At 43.1% G+C, this 24,935-nt stretch overlaps 1 protein-coding gene across 4 annotated transcripts in view; it reads left to right on the top strand.

Moving 5' to 3' along the window:
* The first annotated feature begins 3,678 nt into the window (after nt 1–3,678).
* The window catches only part of LOC124266715 (transmembrane protein 211-like), a 30,833-nt gene continuing 9,576 nt past the window's right edge, over nt 3,679–24,935 (top strand). For 2 of the 4 annotated variants that reach the window (XR_006895836.1, XR_006895839.1), the window contains exons 1-3: nt 3,681–4,654; nt 23,550–23,764; nt 23,816–24,443. Coding sequence is in view for 2 of the 4 variants with exons in the window: in XM_046701519.1 (XP_046557475.1) it covers nt 4,291–4,654; nt 23,550–23,764 (579 nt within the window). In the remaining 2 variants the exon portion in view is untranslated. Of the gene's footprint in view, nt 4,655–23,549; nt 24,865–24,935 lie in introns of those variants that run through there. The other 2 variants (XM_046701514.1, XM_046701519.1) reach the window with 2 other exon arrangements.

Consider the following 24,935-nt stretch of genomic DNA (forward strand, 5'->3'; position numbering starts at 1 on the left):
ATCAAAGTTAGATTTCACCACGTAAACTAGTTTTAAGGCCTACGGATCGAAAGCAAGATGATTGCCCTACAAATGAGCTATAAATGGTCACAATCGGATCATTTTTTCAAAAGTTATACGCCACGACTCACCGAAAACAGCTACCTCCGCAATTCCAAGCCAAAATCATGGTCCACCCAAGACAGCGAAAACTCACCTTTTAAATTCGTTTATTAATTCCGGCCACGTTGATAGCACCTCTGTAGGGCTAGATTCGATCGGCAGCGGCATTCCACGGGACTATAAACTTATTGCAACATCTACACATAATTTCCTCTACAGTAAGCAGGCATTTTCTCCAAAACCATCGGCTATCATACTCACTTGTCGGCCATAGACGGCCTTGACATTCCAGTGATCTGAGCAGATCCGCAGAAACTGAATTGGGCAATCCGATTGGCCTAATTTTAGAGGTTGTAAAAATGCATTCGATATTGATTCATGTTTAGGAAATTAACGACGTTCAAACATAGGAAATGTTTTCATTACGATTGCTGTCAAAATATACTCCCCTTCAAAAGTTTAGACTCACTAGTGTAAATGTAGCCACTTACTTAAGTCAACTCTTCTAAACTAGATTTTGGAACATTTTCCACACTGTTTAAAGGTACTGTTTACACATGAACTGGTGTATTATAAAACAAATTCGTAACGTTGAAAAGATTATTGTCAGGGGTTAAAAAATGATGAAACTGAATGAAAATTGGCGAATTTTTAACAAAATTTTATACCCCAACACAGCTGTTCACATGCACGATATTTGCACATGCTTTTTAGCAATTTAATGCATGATCCTCGTGCAATTCATCTACATAAAGTTTGCAGTTGGTTCCCCAAAGTTAGTGGAGAAATTCATCTTCGATGTAACCACACATATATGCATAACATATAGTGAGTGCTTTAAGTGAGTCTAAACCTTTGATGGGTAGTATATATCGAAATAAACTGCTGAAAACGCTTGTTCTTTTTTTGAACATCATATTATACTCACCCAAATCTCGGGCTGTACTGGGGTGAGACTAAGATAAATTGTCTAGTTATTTATCCACCAAAATGAAGATTTTTGGCTATCAAACAGGCTTGACCCCGGCCCCGAACCCGGCTGTTTATTTGCAGTTACAAGGCTGCGTTCAACAATATTCCAGCTATATGACGCCTACGGTGAATAATCCATTTATCAGACAATCCAGTGATCGACATTAAGAGCAATAATCCATGCCTTCAGGGTGCGTTGACCGACGAGTTGACCACCCAGTCCAGTTAATCGTCTTAATTAAGACCAGATAGAGTGAGGATGGTTTTACACCGCTATATTCCAGCAATATCACGGCGCGGGACACCAGAAATGGACATTGTACCCGTGTGGGGAATCGAACCCAGGTCTTCAGTGTGACGAGCGAACGCTTTAACCACTAGGCTACCCCAACGCCCCAAGATTGTTCAGTACCATTCCTATCCGGAATCTGAGCATGAGCACTGACTGCCATCAATGCACATCTGGTTCCATCAGTGTTGATCACGCAGACTCTTCTGCTCTGTGTCATTTGTCTCGTGGGTGGATTGTATTTCCGTTAGGATGGGTTACTAATCAAATACTAATCAATAGTGACAATCATTAGTAACAATCGATAGTGAAGAATTCAAATTAGAAAGACATAGGGAGGGGGAAGCCAAGACCCGGATGAAACGGCATCGGGAAGATGCTTTGATTGCCACAACGAGTAATTTGATTTGTCACATGAGTGATAGACAAGGTGCCGTTAACGCTTGCACGCACGCACGCACGCGCGCACACCCACACACCAGACCACTCCCCAGTGAAGTCGGAACACGGAGAACTAGAACCACGCGCGAGCTTATAGGAATATTTCAGCAATATCACGGCGGAGGACACCAGAAATGGGCTTCACATATTGTACTCATTGATCGAACCCGGGTCTCCTCGTGACGACCAAATGCTTTAACCACTAGGCTTCCCCACGCGCGAGCTAACACACACACGCACATACGCACGCACGCACGCACACGTACGTACACACACGCACACACACACACACACACACACGCACACGCGTTCAACCAGACGCTACACGATGCATGATCACCTTGAGCATGACCCGTGAAGGTGCGGGTTAAAATATTGGCCTTCAGTAACCCATGCTTGTCGTAAGAGGCGACTAACATGATCGGGTGGTCAGGCTCGCTGACTTGGTTGCATGACACATGTCATCGATTCCCAATTGCGCAGATCGATGCTGGTGCTTTTGATCACTGGATTGTCTGGTCCAGACTCGATTATTTACAGACAACCGCCATATAGCTGGAATATGGCTGAGTGCGGCGTAAAACTAAACTTACTCACTCACTCACTCACCTTGAGCATCCCACCTAGACTTGCACAAGTTTCTAAGTTAATAACTAATATGAATAACAAACTGGCGTACTCAGAACTGTCCGCTTATCTAGACTAGTCTCTTTAAAGGATACAACAGCTATACTTCCATGGACTTACCATTCAGTATATCCTTGGAGCAAGGCACCCTCCAACCCAACGTGTGCTCTCTCAGTATTCAGCAATGGAAACAGTGAGAGTCGGCGGAAATACTCACTCACTCCGCCTGACGGATACCACTGCCGGTCGATATTCCCGGAGAACTGGCTAACTCCAACCACAACCGTCCATGACTACACATTGACGTGAACCATGGAATACTGTCAGCAGAGATGTAAAATCTATACCGCAGTTCCCGCAGCCACCAACACCAAACGGAGTGCTTACCAGGAACATTTACAGGCCGTTCTGTTCTGTTAAGTAATCTAATTTCAACAGACAGAAATTACAGCCCTTCGTTTTCGGGTCGCATGTTCAATGTTGTGGATCACAGATATGTATGCCTGCGTTCCAACCTAAAGACATACTGTCTTGAGGGGCAAATATATAGTCAGGGGTATTTGTTACTTCGTGAGTATGTGCGCTTGTAAATGTGTGCGTGCGTGTGCATACGTGTGTGTGGTGCGTGTATGTGTAAAAGGTTGCATGCGCGCGTGTGTGGCGTAGGTTACCTAACCTTTAATAATTTAATTTCAAGAGAGAGAGAGAGAGAGAGAGAGAGAGAGAGAGAGAGAGAGAGAGAGAGAGAGAGAGAGAGAGAGAGAGAGAGAGAGAGAGAGAGAGAGAGAGAGAGAGAGAGAGAGAGAGAGAGAGAGAGAGAGAGATGGGCAGTAATTTATCCTCGCAACTTAAGAGAAATACTTAGTCAGTCGATTCTTGTGTGTGTCGCTCGGGATTCTCTGTTGAATATTCATTTAGCTTACTTAAGTATCCTAACACATACAATCGCCTGAATTGACCTTTTGGTGTTACAAGGATCCACAAAATCACTCTAACATTTACCAAACACCATTGAAACCGGGCCCACGCAGAGTCGGCCTTTTGCATTCACTGTTGTATAAACACCATCTCAAATTCTACGGCAACCGAAGCGGCAACGTTTGATGAATTTATCCCCAGCAAAACCCTCTCAAAACCAATACAACCGATTGGTCACGGCTTGACTTGGCACCATATGGTAAATCCATACCCTCAGGTCAGAGGAAATATAAGACATTCTGTAATTGATTTCCACACAAGCGACCCTCCCGCCCTCCTCCTCTGCGAAGAGACGCCTGGCGAGTAGCGCGTGCTCCTCTCGCTCTCTGCACGCGCTGGCTGGTTGGCGGCCGGCTGTCCGAGCGAAATGAAGGCTCGACGGTACCTGCAAGTGACGCCGAATAGGGCATAGGTCCCGTATTGATTCTCAGCGATGCTCGCACAATAATGATTGTTCTTGATATCCGTGAGATAACGCCAGGAAGTTGTCGTCTGCTCGGGAGGTGCAGACTTTCGCTGAACATGCTTGGAGGACTCCCGTCAGCTGGGTGTGCACTAACCCCGAGCTTCAAAGACAAGAAGGCTGCTTCCGCTAATGAACCGTTTTAACGCTATTTCTAATGACTTTAGTGAGAGACACTCACGTGCGGAACTTGTGCGATGGACGCTGGGTCTCATTCACCACGGGATAGTTTAGACCTATGTACTTAACACCTAGTTTGATCGACACATGACCTGTTGTGTACCAAGTGGTCTTTAAACAACCATATCGAACCGACGCGACTGGTAAACTTCCAAAATGTGATCAACGTCGATTAAGGGGCGACCTTCATGATTGACTTAAAACGTCCACTTCGGAACCAGAAACCGGGGATGGTGCCATGCCGTCACCAATACTGATGATATGGGCTCTACTGTCAGTTTTAGTTGCGGGTACATGTACTTTCAGTTTTCTTCAACCATTCTGGTTCATCCACTTGGACTACACCCACTCCTTCGGGCTCATCAGCTACTGCTTCGGAAACACCCGGTTCGCTTACTCTAGGGAGACTTGCCTCGCCTATGGGGGTAATTTCAACCTGGGGAGCATCCCCTCAGGGGCGTGGCAGGCCTCATGTGTGTTGTACGGAGGGGGGTGCGGACTGCTGTGTCTTGGGGCATTTATTGCAATATGTGTGGCCATCATTCCAGCTGACTATAGAAAGAAGCCGACCCGACTGGCAGGCTACACGCAAACGGTAGCAGGTGAGAATACTGTATTTTATTTAGACTATAATATATTTTTAGCTAATGAATATATATTTTCTGAGCTAATAATTTGTATTGCCTGATGTGTTCATTTAAGAATATCTGTTGTAATGAACATAATTGCCTTTCCTAAGCCGGTTGGTAGTTCCGCCTATACCTGTTGCATTAAGTCTTGTCGATGTTGGTAGCGCTAGAACATCGTTCTGGAATCAATATGTCGGATGTTGCAGATTATATATCAGGCATAAATAACAAATTATATCAGAAACATATATTCGGATTTGTATGACAGTAACAAAAAAGAAAAATAGTTTTCCTGAAATATTAATAAATATTTTCATGGAATATTTTATATCGATTGACGAAGAGATTTAGCAACAGGGCACGTGACAATGTACAGCTATATGAACTGCGATGGTTACATGTAAGCAGGTTTATTTATCCCGTGGGTCCAGGTAGATAATAGCCTTGGAACCAAGGTGCTGTAATGGCAGCTCATGTGGGTCACGTGACCAGGTCTGGTGACGCGCGTGTCATCCTGTCCAGATGTCGCGAGTCGTCGCTCGTGTTCGGCTGCTGACACGTCTGCCTCAGGCGCGCGTATTTACCGGCACTAATGTTGCTGACAGCGACGTTAAAAATTGAAGTCAATCACTCGTACGTGGATTTGTTTTGATAAATTTGAACTAAAAATAAATACGGAATCGACAATCTGGAAAATACAGAGAAACCTCGTCATTCGGATCAGCGCCGTCACCTGATTTTGTACTTTCTTTACAAGCGAATGGCAATGTATTTCTGTCCATAATATTATGTAGTTAGGTCCTTAACCCTATGTAATGTCCTTAATGATATGTAGATAGGTCCATAATTTATGTAATGTCCTTAATAATATGTAGCTATGTCCTTAATTTAATGAAATGTCCGTCATGATATGTAGCAATGTCCTTAAAATTTAATTTAATTTCTTTCTTGATATGTAGCGATGTCCTTAATTTTATGTAATGTCCTTAATTATATGTAGATGTGTCCATAAGTTCATATTATGTTCTTAATTATATGTAGCTATGTTTTTAATGTTATGTTATGTCCTTAATGATAAGATGCTATGTCCGTAATTTATGTTATGTCCTTAATTATATGCAGGTATGTCCTAATTTAATGTAGTAGCGTCCTACATATTATGTAGTTATTGTCCAGATTGTGGATTTCTGGATCTAGCGGGTTGCGTTGTAGAGCGAGTGAGTGAGTGAGTTGGGTTTAATCCCGCTTTGTACAGCGCTGAAGTTATCAGACGAGGTGCCTCATTACTGATAGGAATGCCCGAGGAAAGTGGCCGAGGAAAGTGATCGAGATTGTTACACATATGCCACTTTGGTGAGACCCACGTGCACAGTATGTTGCTCATCGAACCCACCATCACAAGTTTCAGCCCAGCTAAGGGAGGCAACTCTGCATAGCTAATTGCGGCATCTGCGCCAGGCCGCCCCTGCGCTTCTGTTGTAAGAAGTTCTATAAACCACAATGACTTAACATTGGTTGGTTTGTTGTTTAACGCTGCACTCAGCAATATTCCAGCTATATGGCAGCGGTCTGTAAATAATAGATCCTGGACGGGACAATCCAGTAATCAACAGCATGAGCATCGTTCTACGCAATTGGGATACGATGACATGTGTCAACCAAGTCCACGAGCCTGACCACCCGATCCCGTTAGTCGCCTTTTACGACAAGCATGGGTTACCGTAGGCCAGTTCTAACCCGGATCCTCACGGGTGCAGGCACTTGTGTCATTTAATATCACGAATGGCGTGATGTATGTATTTATCATACTTGCACAAGTCTCAGCTTGTACTGAAATGAAACTGAAATAAACTATCTACATGTAGTTATTTGTCCACCCAAATGAAGATTTTTGGCTATGCATGTGACGCTAGCAGTGAGTGAGTGAGTGAGTGAGTTAATTTGACACCGCTTTTAGCAATATTCCAATAATACCACGACGGGAGACACCAGAAATAGGCTTCACACATTGTACCCATGTGGGGAATCGAACCCGGGTCTTCGGCGTGATTAGCGAACGCTTTAACTACTAGGCTACCCCACCTCCCGTGACGCTAGTAAATAGGCTGGACAACGACCCCGACTGTAGACTTAACACTTGTTTGATGATTTATTTGTTTGAACTGGTAACTGTTACTATCCATAGAGACGGACACCCACCAGCTGCTGGAAACTTTATATAAGGAGTGTGCGGGAATGTAAACCTAAGCGATTTCTCTCTCATGTTCTTAATTTGGATTTCGAGAATGTAAACTTAGGACATATTTCTCTCCTTTTCTTTCTTTGAAGTGCGAAAATGTAAACTCAAGCCTTCTCTCACTCATTTCCCTAATTTTAAGTGCGAGAATGAAAACTAGCCTTTAAGCAATATCTCTCTCATTTGAATTTTAAGTCCGAGAATATAAACTTAAGCCATCTCTCTCTCGTTTCCCTATTTTTAAGTCCTAGAATATAAACTTAAGCCATACTCTGTGTCTATCTCTTCATAATGATATATTTATCCGAAACCTGTCTAATCTGGACGATGTCACAGTGTCTGGTTTCTACTGAGAGCCAAACAGTCCCGGCATGACCCCAGGGAACTCAGCTGAAAAGACCTCCCAAATGTCATTATAAACCCTTGTCCCGGGGTCAAGACAATAAAACGTGTATTTAACGCCACGTAATGACCCGCTAGCCCGTCATGCCATATCAGTTTCACCAAGTACCGTTAGTGTTCAAGTAGCCTAAGTACCGTGTGACTGATGGTGATCGTTTACAGGGTTCGTCAGCTACTTGTGATCCCACGAATGTGGGTGGTACCCCTCAAAGAAAGAACTATTTTCAAGTTCGGAAACGGTTGGCAAGAACGCTCATTTCAAACTGTCCTTGTATAGAATGATTGATTAGGTATTTCTGAAAGACCTAGCTTTCATGCCAATGATTTCCCCTGATGGAGATTCAGGGCTGTAGGGGGTGGTGTGTGGATGGGATGTAGGCAAGGGTGCCGCCTTCTCCTTGAAGTGTACTGATTTCGTTGTTTTAAAACACTTAACTAGGGCGATATGTGGTGTATTTATAACAATATACTGACAGAGCACTAAACACCACCAGCTCTCTCCCTCACGAGTCAATTTTAAGTGCGTGAATGTGGACTGAAGCCACATCTCTCTCTCTCTCTCTCTCTCTCTCTCTCTCTCTCTCTCTCTCTCTCTCTCTCTCTCTCTCTCAAAAGTGAATTAAGTTACTGTTTAAATTGAGTTACCGTTGCCACTCCCCATCCAATACAAGGTACACAGCACGCACACGCGCGCACACACACAACACACACACACACACAAAAGAATAGCAAAAACCCCTGATTCTCCCCTCCTCCCTCTCTCTCTTTCCTTCTCTCTCGTTGTCCTAATGTTAATCAAGCAAATGCAAAGCGAGCGAAGGTTGGCAAAGCTGGCTTCTTCCCACTTCTCATCCCATACAAGGAACAAAGCTAATTATCTTTACATAAACTGCGACGTGGTGCGGCTATGGTGGCATGGCGTTAGGCAATAATCATGATTGGTTTAATCATCATTAGTCATCGTCATCATTATCATACAATTACCACAACGTAATGTGGATGATGTATACATGTAACATAGACGAGCATATAATCCCTTACATATTATTATGTAGAATAAGTTTTCCAGAATTACAGAACTCTGAAGTCTCTTGATTTCTAAAGCTGAAAATCAGTGCAGGCTGAGTAGAAGTACCAAGAGGATGGTGAGTGGACTAGGGGTCGTCCGTAATGTTCTGACTTGGGGCCGTCCGTGATGTTCTGACTAAGGGCCGGCCGTAATGTTCTGACTTGGGGCCGTCTGTGATGTTCTAACTTGGGGCCGTCCGTGATGTTCTGACTAGGGGCCGTCCGTGATGTTCTGACTAGGGGCCATCCGTAATGTTCTGACTTGGGCCGTCCGTGATGTTCTAACTTGGGTCGGCCGTAATGTTCTGACTAGGGGCTGGCCGTGATGTTCCGACTTGGGGCCGGCCGCGATGTTCTGACTAAGGGCCGGTCATAATGTTCTGACTGAGGGCCGGCCGTAATGTTCTGACTTAGGGCCGTCTGTGATGTTCTGACTTGGGGCCGTCCTTGATGTTCTGACTAGGGGCCGGCTGTGATGTTCTGAATAAGGACCGGTCATAATGTTCTGACTTTTGGCCGTCTGTGATGTTCTGACTTGTGGTCGTCCGTAATGTTCTGACTTAGGGCCGTCTGTGATGTTCTGACTTGGGGCCGTCCGTAATGTTCTGACTTGGGGTCATCAGCGATGTTCTGACTTGTGGCCGGCCGTGATGTTCTTAAATATACTTTAGTTAAACCCTCATGGTTGATGAAGCTCTGCAAATTTGACAAACAAGAGGAAAGCCATGTCATATGGATATCATGGGTGTGTTTAAACCTATAATCAATGATCTCGTGAAGATCCGGTTTAGAATTGGTTTTCAGTAACCCATGCTTGTCGTAAGAGGTGACTAACGGGATCGGGTGGTCAGGCTCGCAGACTTGGTCGACACATGTCATCGTATCCAAATTGCGTAGATCGATGCTCATTCTGTTGATCACTGGATTGTCTGGTCCAGACTCGATTACTTACAAACCGCCGCCATATAGGTAGAATATTGCTGAGTGCGGCGTTAAACAACAATTCAGTCAAAGAACGTTTGTATTGTTTTCGTCAAATTCAAGTTTTAAATGAATACTTTCTAATCCCCGACGGAATATATCTCTGGGGAGTGTAAGAGAGGCTATATATTTATCAACTTGTTCGTTTTCACATAAAAATCTTGCCATGAAAAAACTAAGTTCAGATATATCCCCTTATAGGGGGCGGTCACTGGTCTGTGACACGTCCCCATCTACATTACAATGCAAAGACGTTCCTAACTTAACTCGTTATCGTCGGTAATTTGTCGGCACCCAACCGTGGACAGAAATCGTTTTCTAAATGTCACGCTTTGCCTTCCCCGTGAACAAATAAGCCCCCCGCACGAAATATTGTACCAGAAATTAATGCCCAAATTATTTCATGGAGCTTTAAGGATGTTGTTACACAAATATTCTTCAAATTATGGCATAATCAAGGTCTTTTTATATTTGTAAGGCCCCCTGTTTATGAACCTTGACAGGCCCTAATTTTTTACCCTAGGTAGGGTGAATGTCAGTATGGTTTTACGCCGCTTTTTGCAATATTCTGGCAATATCGCGGCGGGGGACACCGGAAATGGGCTTCACACATTGTACTCATGTGGAGCATCGAACCCGGGCCTTGGACGTGACGAGCGAACGCTTTAACCACCAGGCTAGGGGGACACCAGAAATGGGCTTCACACATTGTACCCATGTGGGATTCGAACCCGGGTCTTCGGCGTGACGAACGAACGCTTTAACCACTAGGCTACCCCACCGCCCCTGGTTGACTTGAAGTCAGTTCAGTGATTCGTAGCGAGGTATCCATATTCATATTAAACTGCGGCATGTATATCTGTGAACGAAGGTTAACTCTGTAGCATCGACCAGACAAGATGAACGCCCACTCCTACTGAACCACCCACAAATATGTCGCTGTCTAAGTGAACAAGTGACGTTTATCAGCCTGGACATTTCAAACAACCAAGTTTCATCTGCTCTCGCGACAGACACGAGTTAAATATATTCCAATCAGGAATCCCCGTGCAGACATGACAATGGACCCTTTTGTTGGGCGAAGTAGGCGTACTGGACTCTCTAGTTTGACATACAAGATGAAGCCCATTTGTTCTGGCATCGTTCTCGAACACCTGGTGTCATCACGTTTGAGCGATGCATTCATATGTTTGACATCTCTATTTTCCCGTGTCTACCCAATAGAATCTCTTTCGGATTCAGGTTACTCTATCATCGTTTTATGTTTATTAAAGTAGTTCACTGAGAGTATTAATGTCACGTGTAACGTTTTGCCTGGCAGTCTGTGCACATCGCTCGATGTCTTCCTCGAAGCCGATTGTATGTGCATCAGCTCCATTGTGTTTCCGCCTCGTCCACTACTTGTGAATGATTTCGCTGATTGTAAGTCGATGCTGCGTCTAAAATACGTTAAGTTGATTCCTCACGCAGGGACTACATTGACATATAAGACAAGCAATTCCTTACGACAGCTACAAATTGATCCACCGGGAATAAGTGTAATACAGTTAAGGTAAGCAGCGTTGCCATGGTGACAGCGTCTTTTTGTCACATAGTGTCCATCATATGCGGCATCAAATCGGTTTGGGCGAGTTATGGGAGGGTATACGTAGCGTAATCTAATTAACGCTCTATCGAGCTATCCATTTCCGAGACAAGCCAGACATTTTCAGAATAGATCCTCACACGTTAGACATAGTCTAGATATTTAAGCCACCATTAATTCATGTTTGTAAGGATTTCTCGAAGCATTCAACGCCATTTCTATCAAAGAAGTCTCAAAGGGGCGGTGCGGTAGCCTAGTTTTGAAAGCGTTCGCTCGCCACGCCGCAGACTTGGGTTCGAATTCCCACATGGGTACAAATTAAGCCCATTTGTGGTGTCTCCAGCTGTGATACTCCTGGCATATACCTAATAGCGGCGTAAAACATACTAGTCACTAACCCACTATGTAGTCTGCAGACGGCATGCTTCGCGGAAAACTTAATGTTCCCGTTGTCGAAGGCTTCAGCAGTCTTAAAGGGGCGGTACATTGAGGGCTTTTGTTGTGGACTAGCTGGCGTAGTTTGTTTCGCACTTTCTGCAATATTCAAGCAATATCTCGCCAGAGTTCCGTTTCACACATTGTACCAAAGTGGGAAATCGAGCTCGGGTTTTCGGCGTGTCGTACGAATGCTTTACCACTAGGCTACCCCTCCGCTTTTTTGTGGTAGCGAAACTAGATACCCATTGGTACTTAGAGTGTTTCCTTTTCAAGCGGGAGACAGATATTTGTAGTATTAGCATTTTGATAAACGGCAGTGAGCGGGTGAGTGAGTTTAGTTTACACCGCTTTTAGCAATGTTCAAGCAATATCACGGCGGGGGACACCAGAAATAGGCATACCCATGTGGGGAATCGAACCCGGGTCTTCGGCATGACGAGCGAACGCTCAGCCACCAGGCTACCTAAAAGACACTGAGCACACATCACCTAAAATCTCCATCCAATAAAGTTCCCATATAACGGTTGATCTAAAACGCAGCAAAAAGCCCCTATTAGACCGAAATACTATTGGAATTTTTCACGAAAGCTGATTAAATACAAGCTGAGACAAATCCTTGACTTGGTGTGCCCCCGGGGTGTTTATTCCGTCCTTATTTATCAGACACTTGCTTTCAAACCAGATTTCAACAAGCGGCACCACGACGGTCATTTCTACTGCGTTAAGGATACGACTTCCATTTGTTATCTCATTAATTCAAACGACATTATCTCTTTGACACTCATGGCATCCCATCTCATTCCACAAATGTCCACACGATCTCAAAAACTTTTGAAACAAATTCAACATATAATACAATTAGCTTCGCGCATTCGATAACATCATGGAAAACTTTGTTAAAGGTTAACCAGATTCTACTGAAACACGTTGATTTTCCCAACACACACAAAAAAATGTTAAATTCCCCAGGAAGGAACTGCCGTTTTTTTGCTCATTTATAATCATTCCTATTGAACTCGTCAACTCATGAGTTAATGTGCCGGTATGCGCAACTGAAATCAATGACATTTAATCGCCAATTTTTTCGTCTCATTGCGTTTTATTCCGATTTCATCGCTATTCTCTCTTCGTCACGACGCCCGTGATGAGATCCATACCAGCAGAAACTAAAGATGCATTCCAATTCGCCCGCTTTCTCTACGGTCTCCATTACACCGCGGGCTCCACCTTACATTTGCATCATTGTTCGAGACTAACCTTATCCGAATAGCGAACAGTCCGGTGTAAAACATAGCCCCGAAAGGCTGCCATACATAATGACTAACTCTCCATACCTCTAGTCTTTGATTGGCCGGCTAAAGGTTCAAATTAGCAGCATTAGACGACAATGGTTATTATTTCTCGTTGATGTCTTCGCTGAATTATGTAATTTGCATCGGTAAATTATCGGTAATTGTTCCTTGGGTCTGTGTCGAGGTCAAATGAGCTATTTGTATGCAAATACTGAGCGTGCAGTTATATAGTTCACGTGCAAAGGAGTATGTTTTTTTTACCGACTTGCATTGGCATCTGGTAACAGAATACGAAGTCATTCTGTAAACCCGATTTGGATGTGAATTGGTTGTTGTAATTTACATAGTATTGAACTTACTGTCACAGAATTGAATTTCTCTCACGGACTTTATTTCACGATAGTGGAGGGATAGATAGATATTGTGATTACGAATTAGTGAATTCTCGATACGAGGCATGAAATATCGATTCCTTTGAAGTTAGGAAACCGTATTAAGGAAGTGTATTCTATCATGGACGTGAATGATTATGAGGCTGGTTTGGGTTTAAGGCCCCTTTGAACTGTGTTTGAGTTTTATCATTGTGTGTCAGCTTGATGTGGACGAAGGCCTAAAGAGATGCAGGTCTTTAGGCGTTTATCTCTTTGTTGAATCAGCAAGACGTATGGTGTCCATAAACCAAACACAATAGTAGCCTTGGGAAGCTAGGATTCAAACTCACGTATGACAATGGTAGCTGAAGGGATAAACTGAAGAAAAAAAGAAAGTATACATCCATATTTGGCGGTGGCTGAAAATGGAGTGAGTGAGTGAGTGAGTGAGTTTGGTTTTACGCCGCTTTGAGCAATATTCCAGCAATATCACGTCAGGGGACACCGGAAGTGGGCTTCACACATTGTACCCATGTGGGGAATCGAACCCCGGCCTTCTGCGTTTCGAGCAAACGCTTTAACCATTAGGCTACCCCTCGCTGAAAATGGACAAACAGGAAGTTGCTACATGATGGTGATGCATTTGATGCTGGTATCATAGATGTGTTGCGGACTTTTAAGTTGCAAGCGTTCCGTGATTGTTTTCAAATTAGTATACCCGTAAAGATCCGGGTTAGAATCTTCTTCAACAACCCATGCTTGTCGTAAGAGGCCACTAACGGGACCGGAGGTTTCAATATTACCAGCCATCAAACTGTTGTTACATATGTTTGTCCGTCAGTTGAGGCCTATAACACAATACCACTTCTTTAGTTTTACTGAAACTGACAGAAAATGAAAACACTGTAAACCTTATTCTCTCGTTAAAGCGGGGGTGGCGGGGTAGCCTAGTGGTTAGAAAGTTCGCCCGTCACGCCGATGAACCGGGTTTGATTTCCCCACATGGGTACAATGTGTGGAGCCCATTACTGGTGTTCAACGACGTCATATTGCTGGAATATTGCTAAAAGCGGCGTAAAACTAAATTCCCTCACTCTCGTCGAAGCAGGACTAGCTGGCAACTCTGAGAATGAGTAAAGTCAGACATATACTTGTGTAGGACTAGTCCTACACAAGGGGTGGTGTAGTAGTCTGGTTAAAGCGTTCGCTAGTCACGCTGAAGATCCGGGTTCGATTCCCCACATGGGTACAAAATCTGTGAAGCCCATTTCCGGTATCTCCCCTTCCCCACCCCACCCCCACCCCCGTGATATTGCTGGAATAAAACTAAACTAACTCACTCACTTTAACGATAAGATAGCATTAAATATTTACTGATCAAGATGTATAAGGTGCATTTTAAACGATGTACGCTTTCAAAATATCAAAATAAATCTAAATCAGATCCTAATTCAATTTGCAATTTCATATGATTCATATCTTCCACCAAGCAAAGAAAAAACACATGCGCAATGATGGCACGTGCAGATGTTCGTTGAGTTGTTCATTTCCATATGGTGTTTTTCAAAGCTGGGATTAAAAAACCTGATGTCATTGTTGATTGTGCCTCGTATAGAATGTCATGTGACAAGCTAATGTGCAGTTACGAACAACAGTGATGTATCGTTGCTCTGAAATGTCCCTGGAACCATTTTTGAAAAATATGTTGTAAATCTGAAATACATTTTTTTTAAATGATAGGTCGACAGTCTGCCCCTATTTATAGAATTCTGACATCTTGTCGGATACAAGGAAAGACAACTCCGACGTTAAAATTCGAACGCTCACATTGACAGGACTAAAAGTCGGTAATCAAAGATTCCATTATTCAATATCCATACTAATGCTTATCAAAGTGTAGTTTGATAACAATGCAGCAGCTCTCTGATTTAAAGTTATTTAGCAAATTGAATTAAACATGCCATCAATCTCCGCTCTCGACAAATGTGAATATTTGCTTTGGCATGTATGTTGACTTCATTGAGCTATTTAAGCCTGGACCGCCTCCGTGGTGTGGTGGTTAGAGCGTCCGCCCGGAGAGCGGAAGGTCGCGGGTTCGATCCCCGGCCGCGTCATACCAAAAGACGTTAATATATGGTACTTGTTGGTCCCTGCCTGGCGCTCGGCAGTAATGGGTACATCAAGGACTGGTCGGCTCCGAGTCAGTATAATGTGTCTTTCGGGGTATTCATGCTTCACTGCGGCATGGTATCTCAGTGGGCTATATTTTCAAGCACGACGTTAAACCCAATTTCACCTCACCTCATTTAAGCCTGCGGCTTTTATACTGAAATTAATGATTGGTTATTTCATGTCACCTATGATGATTTAAGGCACTGTCAGAATTCGCAAGGCTATATCACACTTTGTTGTGGAAGCGAAACACTTGTTGTGCAGTTGTGCATCACATGTCTTGTGAAATACGTCTTGGCCTTCTAGCCGCAGGTTTATGTTATAATATAGAGGTGAGGTGAAATTGGGTTTAACGTCGTGCTTGAGAATATTTCGCTCATATGACGTATGTGTATGTGCGGCTGCTTGTACTAGCCCAGACTAAAGCTGGTTTTAAGTGCTAGCCCACTGAGATACCATGCCGCAGTGAAGCATGAATACCCCGAAAGACACATTATACTGACTCGGAGCCGACCAGTCCTTGATGTACCCATTACTGCCGAGCGCCAGGCAGGGACCAACAAGTACCATATATTAACGTCTTTTTGGTATGACGCGGCCGGGGATCGAACCCGCGACCTTCCGCTCTCCGGGCGGACGCTCTAACCACTGCACCACGGAGGCGGTTTCATAACATAGAGGTTACAATCATACAATCATACAGACATATTTGTTCCTTGTTTAATGCCACAATTAGCACTGTTCCAGCTATAATGGTTGCGGTCTGTAAATAATCGAGTCTGGACCAGACATCCCAGTGATCAACAGCATTAGCATCGATCTAAGTAACTGGGGTACGATGACATGTGTCAACCAAGTCAGCGAGTCTGACCACCCGATCCCGTTAGTCGCCTCTTACGACAAGCATGGGTTACTGGGGCATGTCCGGTGGAGGAGGTCTACTTCACGGTCCTGGACATGTTTTACTCGACTAATGCTTAGTCTCTGAATATATATTATTTTGATAGTAACAAACAAGCCCATTTAAATTGAAAAAGAGCCCCACGGAGACCAGAGATTCGAAACCTGAACCTGAGGAAATCTAGACTTGCTTTATTTAGGGCTTTAACACTGCAGAGAGAGCTTGGCAGTGGGGAAAATAATGTGGTTCAGGGACTGTGAGACAGACTAATGGTTTACAAGCGACCGTGGTTCTAGGACGGTCGAAGGACTATGTTAAAGTATAGAGGTCAGTCATACGGCCATACAGACATATAGTCAATGCGGTACGATGGCTTTGTGAAAAGGATCCCAAGACAATGTCACAATGTACAAAAATATAAAATAAATCGTCAATGCTTGAGAATAACCAGTCTCGAATTTCCAACGACACAGATTTCATTTGTGCGGAAAGACAAAACAGTAGTGGCAGTTATATGAATAGATGACTGAAAATCATTGTTTTACTGGAACCATCGAGTTTTAAACTGGAGCAAGTTTCAGAGTTGCATTTTATGAAAGTTTCCTGCATGTTATATCAAGTTATTTCTGTAAAATTAAACTAAAATTACGTTTCCTGCCGTCCTGCAGGAATTCGTCTGGGGTTCATGGCGTTTTGGAGTCCAGCGGAAGCCTGGCAACGTGTGGAACTCGTCACGTGATTTACTGTTAGTTTATTTATGACTTGATGTTTCACATGCTCAGAGTTGTAGAGTTGGATTGCAATATTGACACTGTTTCTTACCAATTCCGAAGAGCTGCTAGGCGTTTAATAATTTTACATAATCAGGGTCTTCCCTTCTGGATTTTGATACATTTATGTCAGAATATTTTTTATAGGGTTAAATATTTTGGGAAATTTCAGTCAAAGAGGAATTATACCACTTTAGACAATAGTGAGTGAGTGAGTTGGGTTTTACACCGCTTTCAGCAATATTCCAGCAATATCACGTCGGGGGACACCAGAAATGGGCTTTACCCATTTTATCCATGTGGGAATCAAACCAGGGTCTTCGGCGTGACGAGCGAACGCTTTAACCACCAGGCTACCCCACCGTTCCACTTTTGACGATAAAATGTTGTGGAGAAACGGTTAATGTTTTAATGGCCAAAAACAGAGACATTAGATTTACTGTTAGTGTTCTGCGATCTGAAATTTTACTTTTATGATCCTCCTTCGTTTAGGTATGTGAAGCAACACTGGGCTTAGTGCCAGTAATACCGTCGGTATTGTTCTGTGCGGCAGGATCTAAATGTCAATCGATGAAAGAACAATTAGTGAAGTTATAAATTGTTGATATCACCATAAGTGCAGTCGTTTCCCTTTCATGGCATTTAATGTGATACCGGATACAAAATGCAGCGACAAGGCTGTACAAATGTTGATGTCATGGCGATTCCTTTTCATGCGCATGCGCATTGTTTACTTTGGCCTGCAACAACGGCTAGGTTCAGTCATGCGTGAAAGGTTGGCGTTAACAGAAATCATTTGTTCTTTGATTTTAAGTTTTTACACAACTTTTACTGTTTAACTGCGTCTTTGTTTAGCATTAGTTTAATTGTAGAGTGTTGCCATTTACAACATTTCAACGCTGACTAGACAGAACCCAGTATTTGACTGGCGTCGCGAATGCTTTTGATGTAATCCATCTACGCTGATTGCAGCATCGTGCCTTTGAGAAGACATCAACTAAATACCGATTCAATTAAAGAGTGTTTGGCGTTAGAAATTTCTGAAAAATATCTCCTTCTCTGATGAGCCTGAATCAGATTTCTAAAATGACATTCTAGTGTTTTGTTTTTAATTGATCAGATGGGAGGATCCGGGGATTTATCGTATCGAGGGTCGATGTTTTACCCAAGCAGCTGCGTTTTTAACGCTTGGTTTACCATCAGCTTTTAGGAAACGATTATTAATTCTGGCTTTTACAACTAATAGCTTATAATATATTTATTCCGGATTCAATTCTGACATTGGAATACAAGATTGCTTGTCACCTCCAACTGACGCGCCAACAGGCCGGAGTGCTTGCCCGTTGTGTCTGGACAACACCAGAGTCGGCGTGCGTTGGAGCGGGGACGGAATTGGCAGGCGATCCATGGCGAATTAGACCATGTACGGCTTATGGATCTCCAGGGGTTAGCAAAATGGCAGCACTTACATAATGAAAACCTGCTGTCGATATGAGCTGTCGTAATCTCTCAGCTACCCGTCTCCTTGGACGTGAACTTGTCCAAACACTATTGAATTGTGACCCTCCCAGCTTGAAGTATGCCCCGTGATGCTTTGGTTTATCAGCGTAATGAGGTCCGTAGCTTTAGCGATCGAATGGACCCACAGGGAGGGTGCCAGATGAATGGAGTAACACTTCATCAATCAGGCAGGTTTCGGATGCTTTTGGAGGCTTTCTCTCTGTGCACTGACCTTTTGGTGTGGATGGGAGTCTAATTTCCATTGATGAGATATCTGAATTAATTGTCGGGCTGAGCAATCAACAATCGCCTTTCAGATCTGTTGATAGGCTCTTGACAGTTGTTCACTTTATTGAACACTTATTACAAAGGCTTTACTCACTTGGGTATGGTTTTAGAGCAATATCATCGGACTACAAGTCATATCAAAAGGCTTACTGATTGAATAGGAACCAAACACTAGATGTTGCTAGAATAGCCCTTGTTGTACTGCAGCGACTCTGATGTGGTCGAGTGGTTCATCTCGCCTAAGTTCAGGGTTCGATTCCTGTAATGGGTACGTGTAACTCGTTGAACTCTATTGTGACTTCTATGACGCTGAACTGCATAACTGCTGTTAAAGTCATTAAACATGTGAGAGTATTTAGACAGCATTCTAGCTATATTACTGTGGGGCACGCCAACAACTGGATTCAGAGATTATACCTATTGTGGGATTCGAACCTGGACCTCCGGCGTGACCAAACCAACCAACATATGCTACAAACAATTTCCCTTCAAACCGTTAGTGTAATGGATAGAGGGACTGCCTCGAGAGCCTAATGTCGGTGGTTCGATCCCCGGCGCTTCTGTTGTTTCCTAGTCTGTCTCGCACTCCCTGAACCACACCTTTTTCCCAACTGCCAATACACCCCCACCCCACCCTCCAATGCTAAAGCCCTAAATGAAGCAAGACTAGATTTCCTCAGGTTCTGAATCTCCCGTCTCACTGGGGCTCATTTTCAATTCAAATGAGTTTATTTGTCACAATAGAAATTATATGTATTCAGAGACTAAGCGTTAGTCTAGTTGTTGCCGTATTTGGCGCTCGGCAGTTAAGGGATAAAATCACTGGTCGGCTCAGAGTCAGCATACAATGTCTAAATTGGGTATTCATGTTCAACTACGACACCGCACTAAACAAAAACCGCATCTCTTCGTATCAGTACAGGCAGCCGTTGGAATTGCTCTTTAGCAACGCAGGCTCGCTGACTTGGTTTATAGATGTCATCGCATCACAGAAGATCGATGCTAATAAAGTTGATCACTGGATTGTATGGTCCAGACCCGATTATATACAGCTGGAATATTAATGTGTGCGGCGTGAAACAACAAAAAGGCACAAACGTGTGCACACAAACACACTCACAAGCATACAGTTTTCCCAGAAATTATTGAGAAAATCTTTGTTTTCTAATACCCATAATAGAATTTTAAAATAGGTGATAAATTCTGTAGTAAGGCACTCGATATAGGAGACAACTCTTGTAGGCTTAAGAATGAACCTTACTACTTCAAGAGTTATCTCCCCTGGTGAACAGACGTCGTCCTTTGTTGACATGGCAGAAACGGGTTCTGGATGATTTTGAAAGGGGTATGACTAATACAAACGAGTTAGCTGGTAGACATTACATGTCTACAGTATACAGAACTTTGAAGAATATCAAACAGGACTTGGAAATATTGAGGATATGAAGAAAGAAGTGATCGAATATTACTTGGGATACACTGTCAGGCGATTTCCTTCAAATTTTGATCAGTTGTGTACCTAGGCGCATTTAGTTGGGTATTGCAGGGCAAGGAGGTCTCACAAAGTACTGAAAAGACACTTAGACTGTATGAGAATCATATCTCAACATATTCATTTTAGTAAAACGTCTATAGTTTATATACATGTATTAGATACTTGCAGAAACAATTTTCTCAATAATTTCTGGGAATACTATATACATGCGCGTCTCTATTAAAGTCAAATAGTCAAATAGTCTTTTCTTCTTATCTCGGGGCGACGGGGTATTCGTAGTGGTTAAGGCGTTCACTCGTGACTCCGAAGACCCGGGTTCGATTCCCCATATGGGTACAATGTGTGAAGCCCATTTCTGGTGTCCTCCACCCTACCATTGCTGATATTTTTTCTGAAAGCGGCGTAAAACTAAACTCACTCATCATATCTAACTTCATTGAAATTAGACGATTCAACAAGCAGAGTGCACTATGTAATTTACACAACAAATTAGCCTTTAGATAACTAATACCATTGCCATCAATCAATATTCCTATGTTCTACACTGATTCAAGAAGCACGTTCGAACCGGGCGTTTAGCAACAGCTTTAACTCACGCAAATTGAATCAGATGCCACCTTCCCAACGCTCCAATCCCATAACCCTGTTACCATGCCAGTGTATGTATAGAATGGCACTGATGAAGGTGTTTATAGCTGATGCTGCCTGACAATGGCACAGTCAGAAAACGAACACTATAGACGCGTCATCCATCGAGGTTAGATTTCAGCCAGACACAAGACACGGAAACAATTACTCCTCGAATCGGATTTGGATTGTATTGGCAGCGTTGATAAGCCGGAAAATTGAACAGTTGTTTTGACCACATTTGCCAGACTGATGTATAGTATATCAAGTACGCTCTTGTGTGGAGACTCTGTGGATCAGCTGATTGGTTTGATTTGATTATTCGGCTACACGTCTAGTTGGCATCTGTGGTGTAATAAAGTATTGCGGTGCTGGATCGGTGACCTTCTGTCTGTTGTCGAACCCGAAACTGTATCTACTTGACAGCTTAATGACCAGACGTATGACATTGACCAGCTCCGGTTCGCTCTATATTGCATTACGCATGCCATTCCATTAAGGCTGTCGATTGGATTGAGGAGAAACCTCGACATTTTACGTCTGAAGCATTTTCACATCGAAAGGGACTGTGTTAACGATCCATATGGGAAGGTTGAATGAATGAGTGAGTGACTGAGTGAGTGCATGAAATTAGAGGGGTAATGTCGACATTTTATGTCTGAAATATTTTTGACGTCGAAAGGGACCGTGTCAGTGATAGGAAGGATAAGTGAGTGAGTGAGTGAGTGAGTGAGTGAGTGCTTGCGATTGGAATGGGGAGATGCATCTGAAACATCTTGACCTGGAGGAGGACGTTGTCAGCGATTCAGATTGGAAGGATGAGCAAGTCAATGAGTGAGTGAGGGCGGGCAATTGGATTGAGGAGTTACGTCGACATTTTACGTCTGAAGCATTTTGACGTCGAAAGGGACTGTGTGAACGATCCCTATGGGAAGGTTGAGTGAGTGAGTGCAAGAAACTAGATTGAGGAGTAAGGTCGACATTTTACGTCTGAAATGTTATGGCTATGCGCATGGTAGTGTTGCTGCCAAGCATAAACAGGACGAAATCATAGATTACTAGTACGCCAATAATGAAGGATGAGAAAGACTTTGCGACTAACGTTTAGGTGGTAACTAATACCATTGCCATCAATCAATATTCCTATGTTCTACACTGATTCAAGAAGCACGTTCGAACCGGGCGTTCAGCAACAGCTTTAACTCACGCAAATTGAATCAGATGCCACCTTCCCAACGCTCCAATCCCGTAAACCTGTTACCATGCCAGTGTATGTATAGAATGGCACTGATGAAGGTGTTTAAAGCTGATGCTGCCTGACAATGGCACAGTCAGAATACGAACACTATAGACGCGTCATCCATCGAGGTTAGATTTCAGCCAGACACAAGACACGGAAACAATTACTCCTCGAATCGGATTTGGATTGTATTGGCAGCGTTGATAAGCCGGAAAATTGAACAGTTGTTTTGACCACATTTGCCAGACTGATGTATAGTATATCAAGTACGCTCTTGTCTGGAGACTCTGTGGATCAGCTGATTGGTTTGATTTGATTATTCGGCTACACGTCTAGTTGGCATCTGTGGTGTAATAAAGTATTGCGGTGCTGGATCGGTGACCTTCTGTCTGTTGTCGAACCCGAAACTGTATCTACTTGACAGCTTAATGACCAGACGTATGACATTGACCAGCTCCGGTTCGCTCTATATTGCATTACGCATGCCATTCCATTAAGGCTGTCGATTGGATTGAGGAGAAACCTCGACATTTTACGTCTGAAGCATTTTCACATCGAAAGGGACTGTGTTAACGATCCATATGGGAAGGTTGAATGAATGAGTGAGTGACTGAGTGAGTGCATGAAATTAGAGGGGTAATGTCGACATTTTATGTCTGAAATATTTTTGACGTCGAAAGGGACCGTGTCAGTGATAGGAAGGATAAGTGAGTGAGTGAGTGAGTGAGTGCTTGCGATTGGAATGGGGAGATGCATCTGAAACATCTTGACCTGGAGGAGGACGTTGTCAGCGATTCAGATTGGAAGGATGAGCAAGTCAATGAGTGAGTGAGGGCGGGCAATTGGATTGAGGAGTTACGTCGACATTTTACGTCTGAAGCATTTTGACGTCGAAAGGGACTGTGTGAACGATCCCTATGGGAAGGTTGAGTGAGTGAGTGCAAGAAACTAGATTGAGGAGTAAGGTCGACATTTTACGTCTGAAATGTTATGGCTATGCGCATGGTAGTGTTGCTGCCAAGCATAAACAGGACGAAATCATAGATTACTAGTACGCCAATAATGAAGGATGAGAAAGACTTTTGCGACTAACGTTTAGGTGGGTTAGGGGACTCAAACCATCGTAATTTGATGTGCAGTGTTCCGTCTCGTATTCGACTCTTGGTCTGTCAGTGCTTTGACCGTGTTCATATTTCAAACAAAGTGGTGAACGTTCTTTTTGCGTCTTCCTTAAGAATCGGAAACATTTATTTCTTTACTATTATAGAACGACATCAGACAATGACATGCTTGAAGATTGTTAAGGTCATTGATTTCATTTTGCCAACCCCAGAAGAAACTATAACTCATTAGCTTCTAGAAGGAGATAAGCCAAGATGGGAACATGATGAGTGTCCATATGCGTACGTCTTGCTAAAATGTACCACCACGAACTTAACTGTTATCTAAATAGGATGTCAAGTATTTCACTTGTTTAATTACTTTATTTGTTTCTGTTGCAGTATTAATAATGATAGCTGGGCTCCTGATCTACCCACTGGGACTGGGCTCCAAGTCCTTCCGCGAGTACTGCGGCAACATGTCTTCCGCCTACTACTCAGGCCAGTGTCTGATTGGCTGGAGCTACATGCTGGGAATCATGGGAACTGCTCTCGCTATATTCTGTCCATTCTTGTCACAATTCACAGACATGAAAGCAAGTGAAATTTTCGCCTGACCAGTGATTGTAAAATGTTCCTGAAAAGGGACCACCAGCCTCACGTAGTTTAATCAAGGGATACAAACAATGTGTTCCTCCTGATGAGTCAACTTAGAGCAGTCAGGGGATGTGACATATTCCAAGCTGGGTCACAACAACGGTGAGATCAGAAGCCACATGATAAAAAACTGCACTCACTCCATGATGGCTCGACCGTGATTCCCAGCTTTGAATAGAATCATTTCATTATTCAGTTCTATTCCGGATGTGTAGAACGTTATATCCTAATGGGATGGTGGTTTGGGATCACATGACCCTCATTGTCTTCCATTCGATGAATATGCTTTTTATCAAAGACTCAACGTTTTCAATGTCTTCTCGTTGGACACCTAATGCAAGCACGCTGTCCCGACAAGCATTCGTCCCGACAAAGCGGGATGTGAATTTTAAACTCTCCTTAGAGGTGTATGAAACCGAGGAACGCAATATTAAAGTGAAACCTTTGATAAAGACGACATCTGCATCTTGAATATTGATGCCATCAGTTTTCATGGCGGACAGAAGAGCTTTATGTGGAAAGCTTCAAAGCAGGACGTCGTCCAAACTACATCCACTGATCAATTTCCATGGCAGACAGATTCACGAAGCTGGCATTGAAACGCTTGAATAATCAATGACCTTGACACATAGTTTAAAGGTGAGTCTCCGTTAGGAAGAAGTCGAAATCGGACTTGAAAACCCCGAAGGGTAGAAAGGTTGTGAGCTGTGTACATATTTTTCATGGCGCTTGTCGACAACCATTGAACAGATCTCATTCAGTTGTTAGTATTTATTGGTTCTTAGAACTCAAGTCTGTTTGAGATTGCCTACCTTTACTGCTTGGTGACTTGGTGACAAGGATTCTTTAGTCAAGTTTGGGTTTTTGAAGAGAGCACCGTGATTTGTAGCAAGAAACATCCATCATATGTCTCTTGTTTCTAGCAAATTCCTGCATGAACTTGTTACAATTTCTTTATTTCCAGAGGTCATTTTTATGCAACGTATTTTCCGTGTCATACTACAAGATATTTTTTAAATCTTTGATTTAATTTTATTGAATAAATGCATATGAAACATGATTTTAAAGGATATTTTGTCATTTAAAGAAACATTTGGACACAGAGTTTATAAGAAATGAGCATTAAAAATC

Source organism: Haliotis rubra, unplaced genomic scaffold, assembly GCF_003918875.1.
Source record: "Haliotis rubra isolate DU_JTF1 unplaced genomic scaffold, ASM391887v1 Scf100, whole genome shotgun sequence".
NCBI lineage: Eukaryota > Metazoa > Mollusca > Gastropoda > Lepetellida > Haliotidae > Haliotis > Haliotis rubra.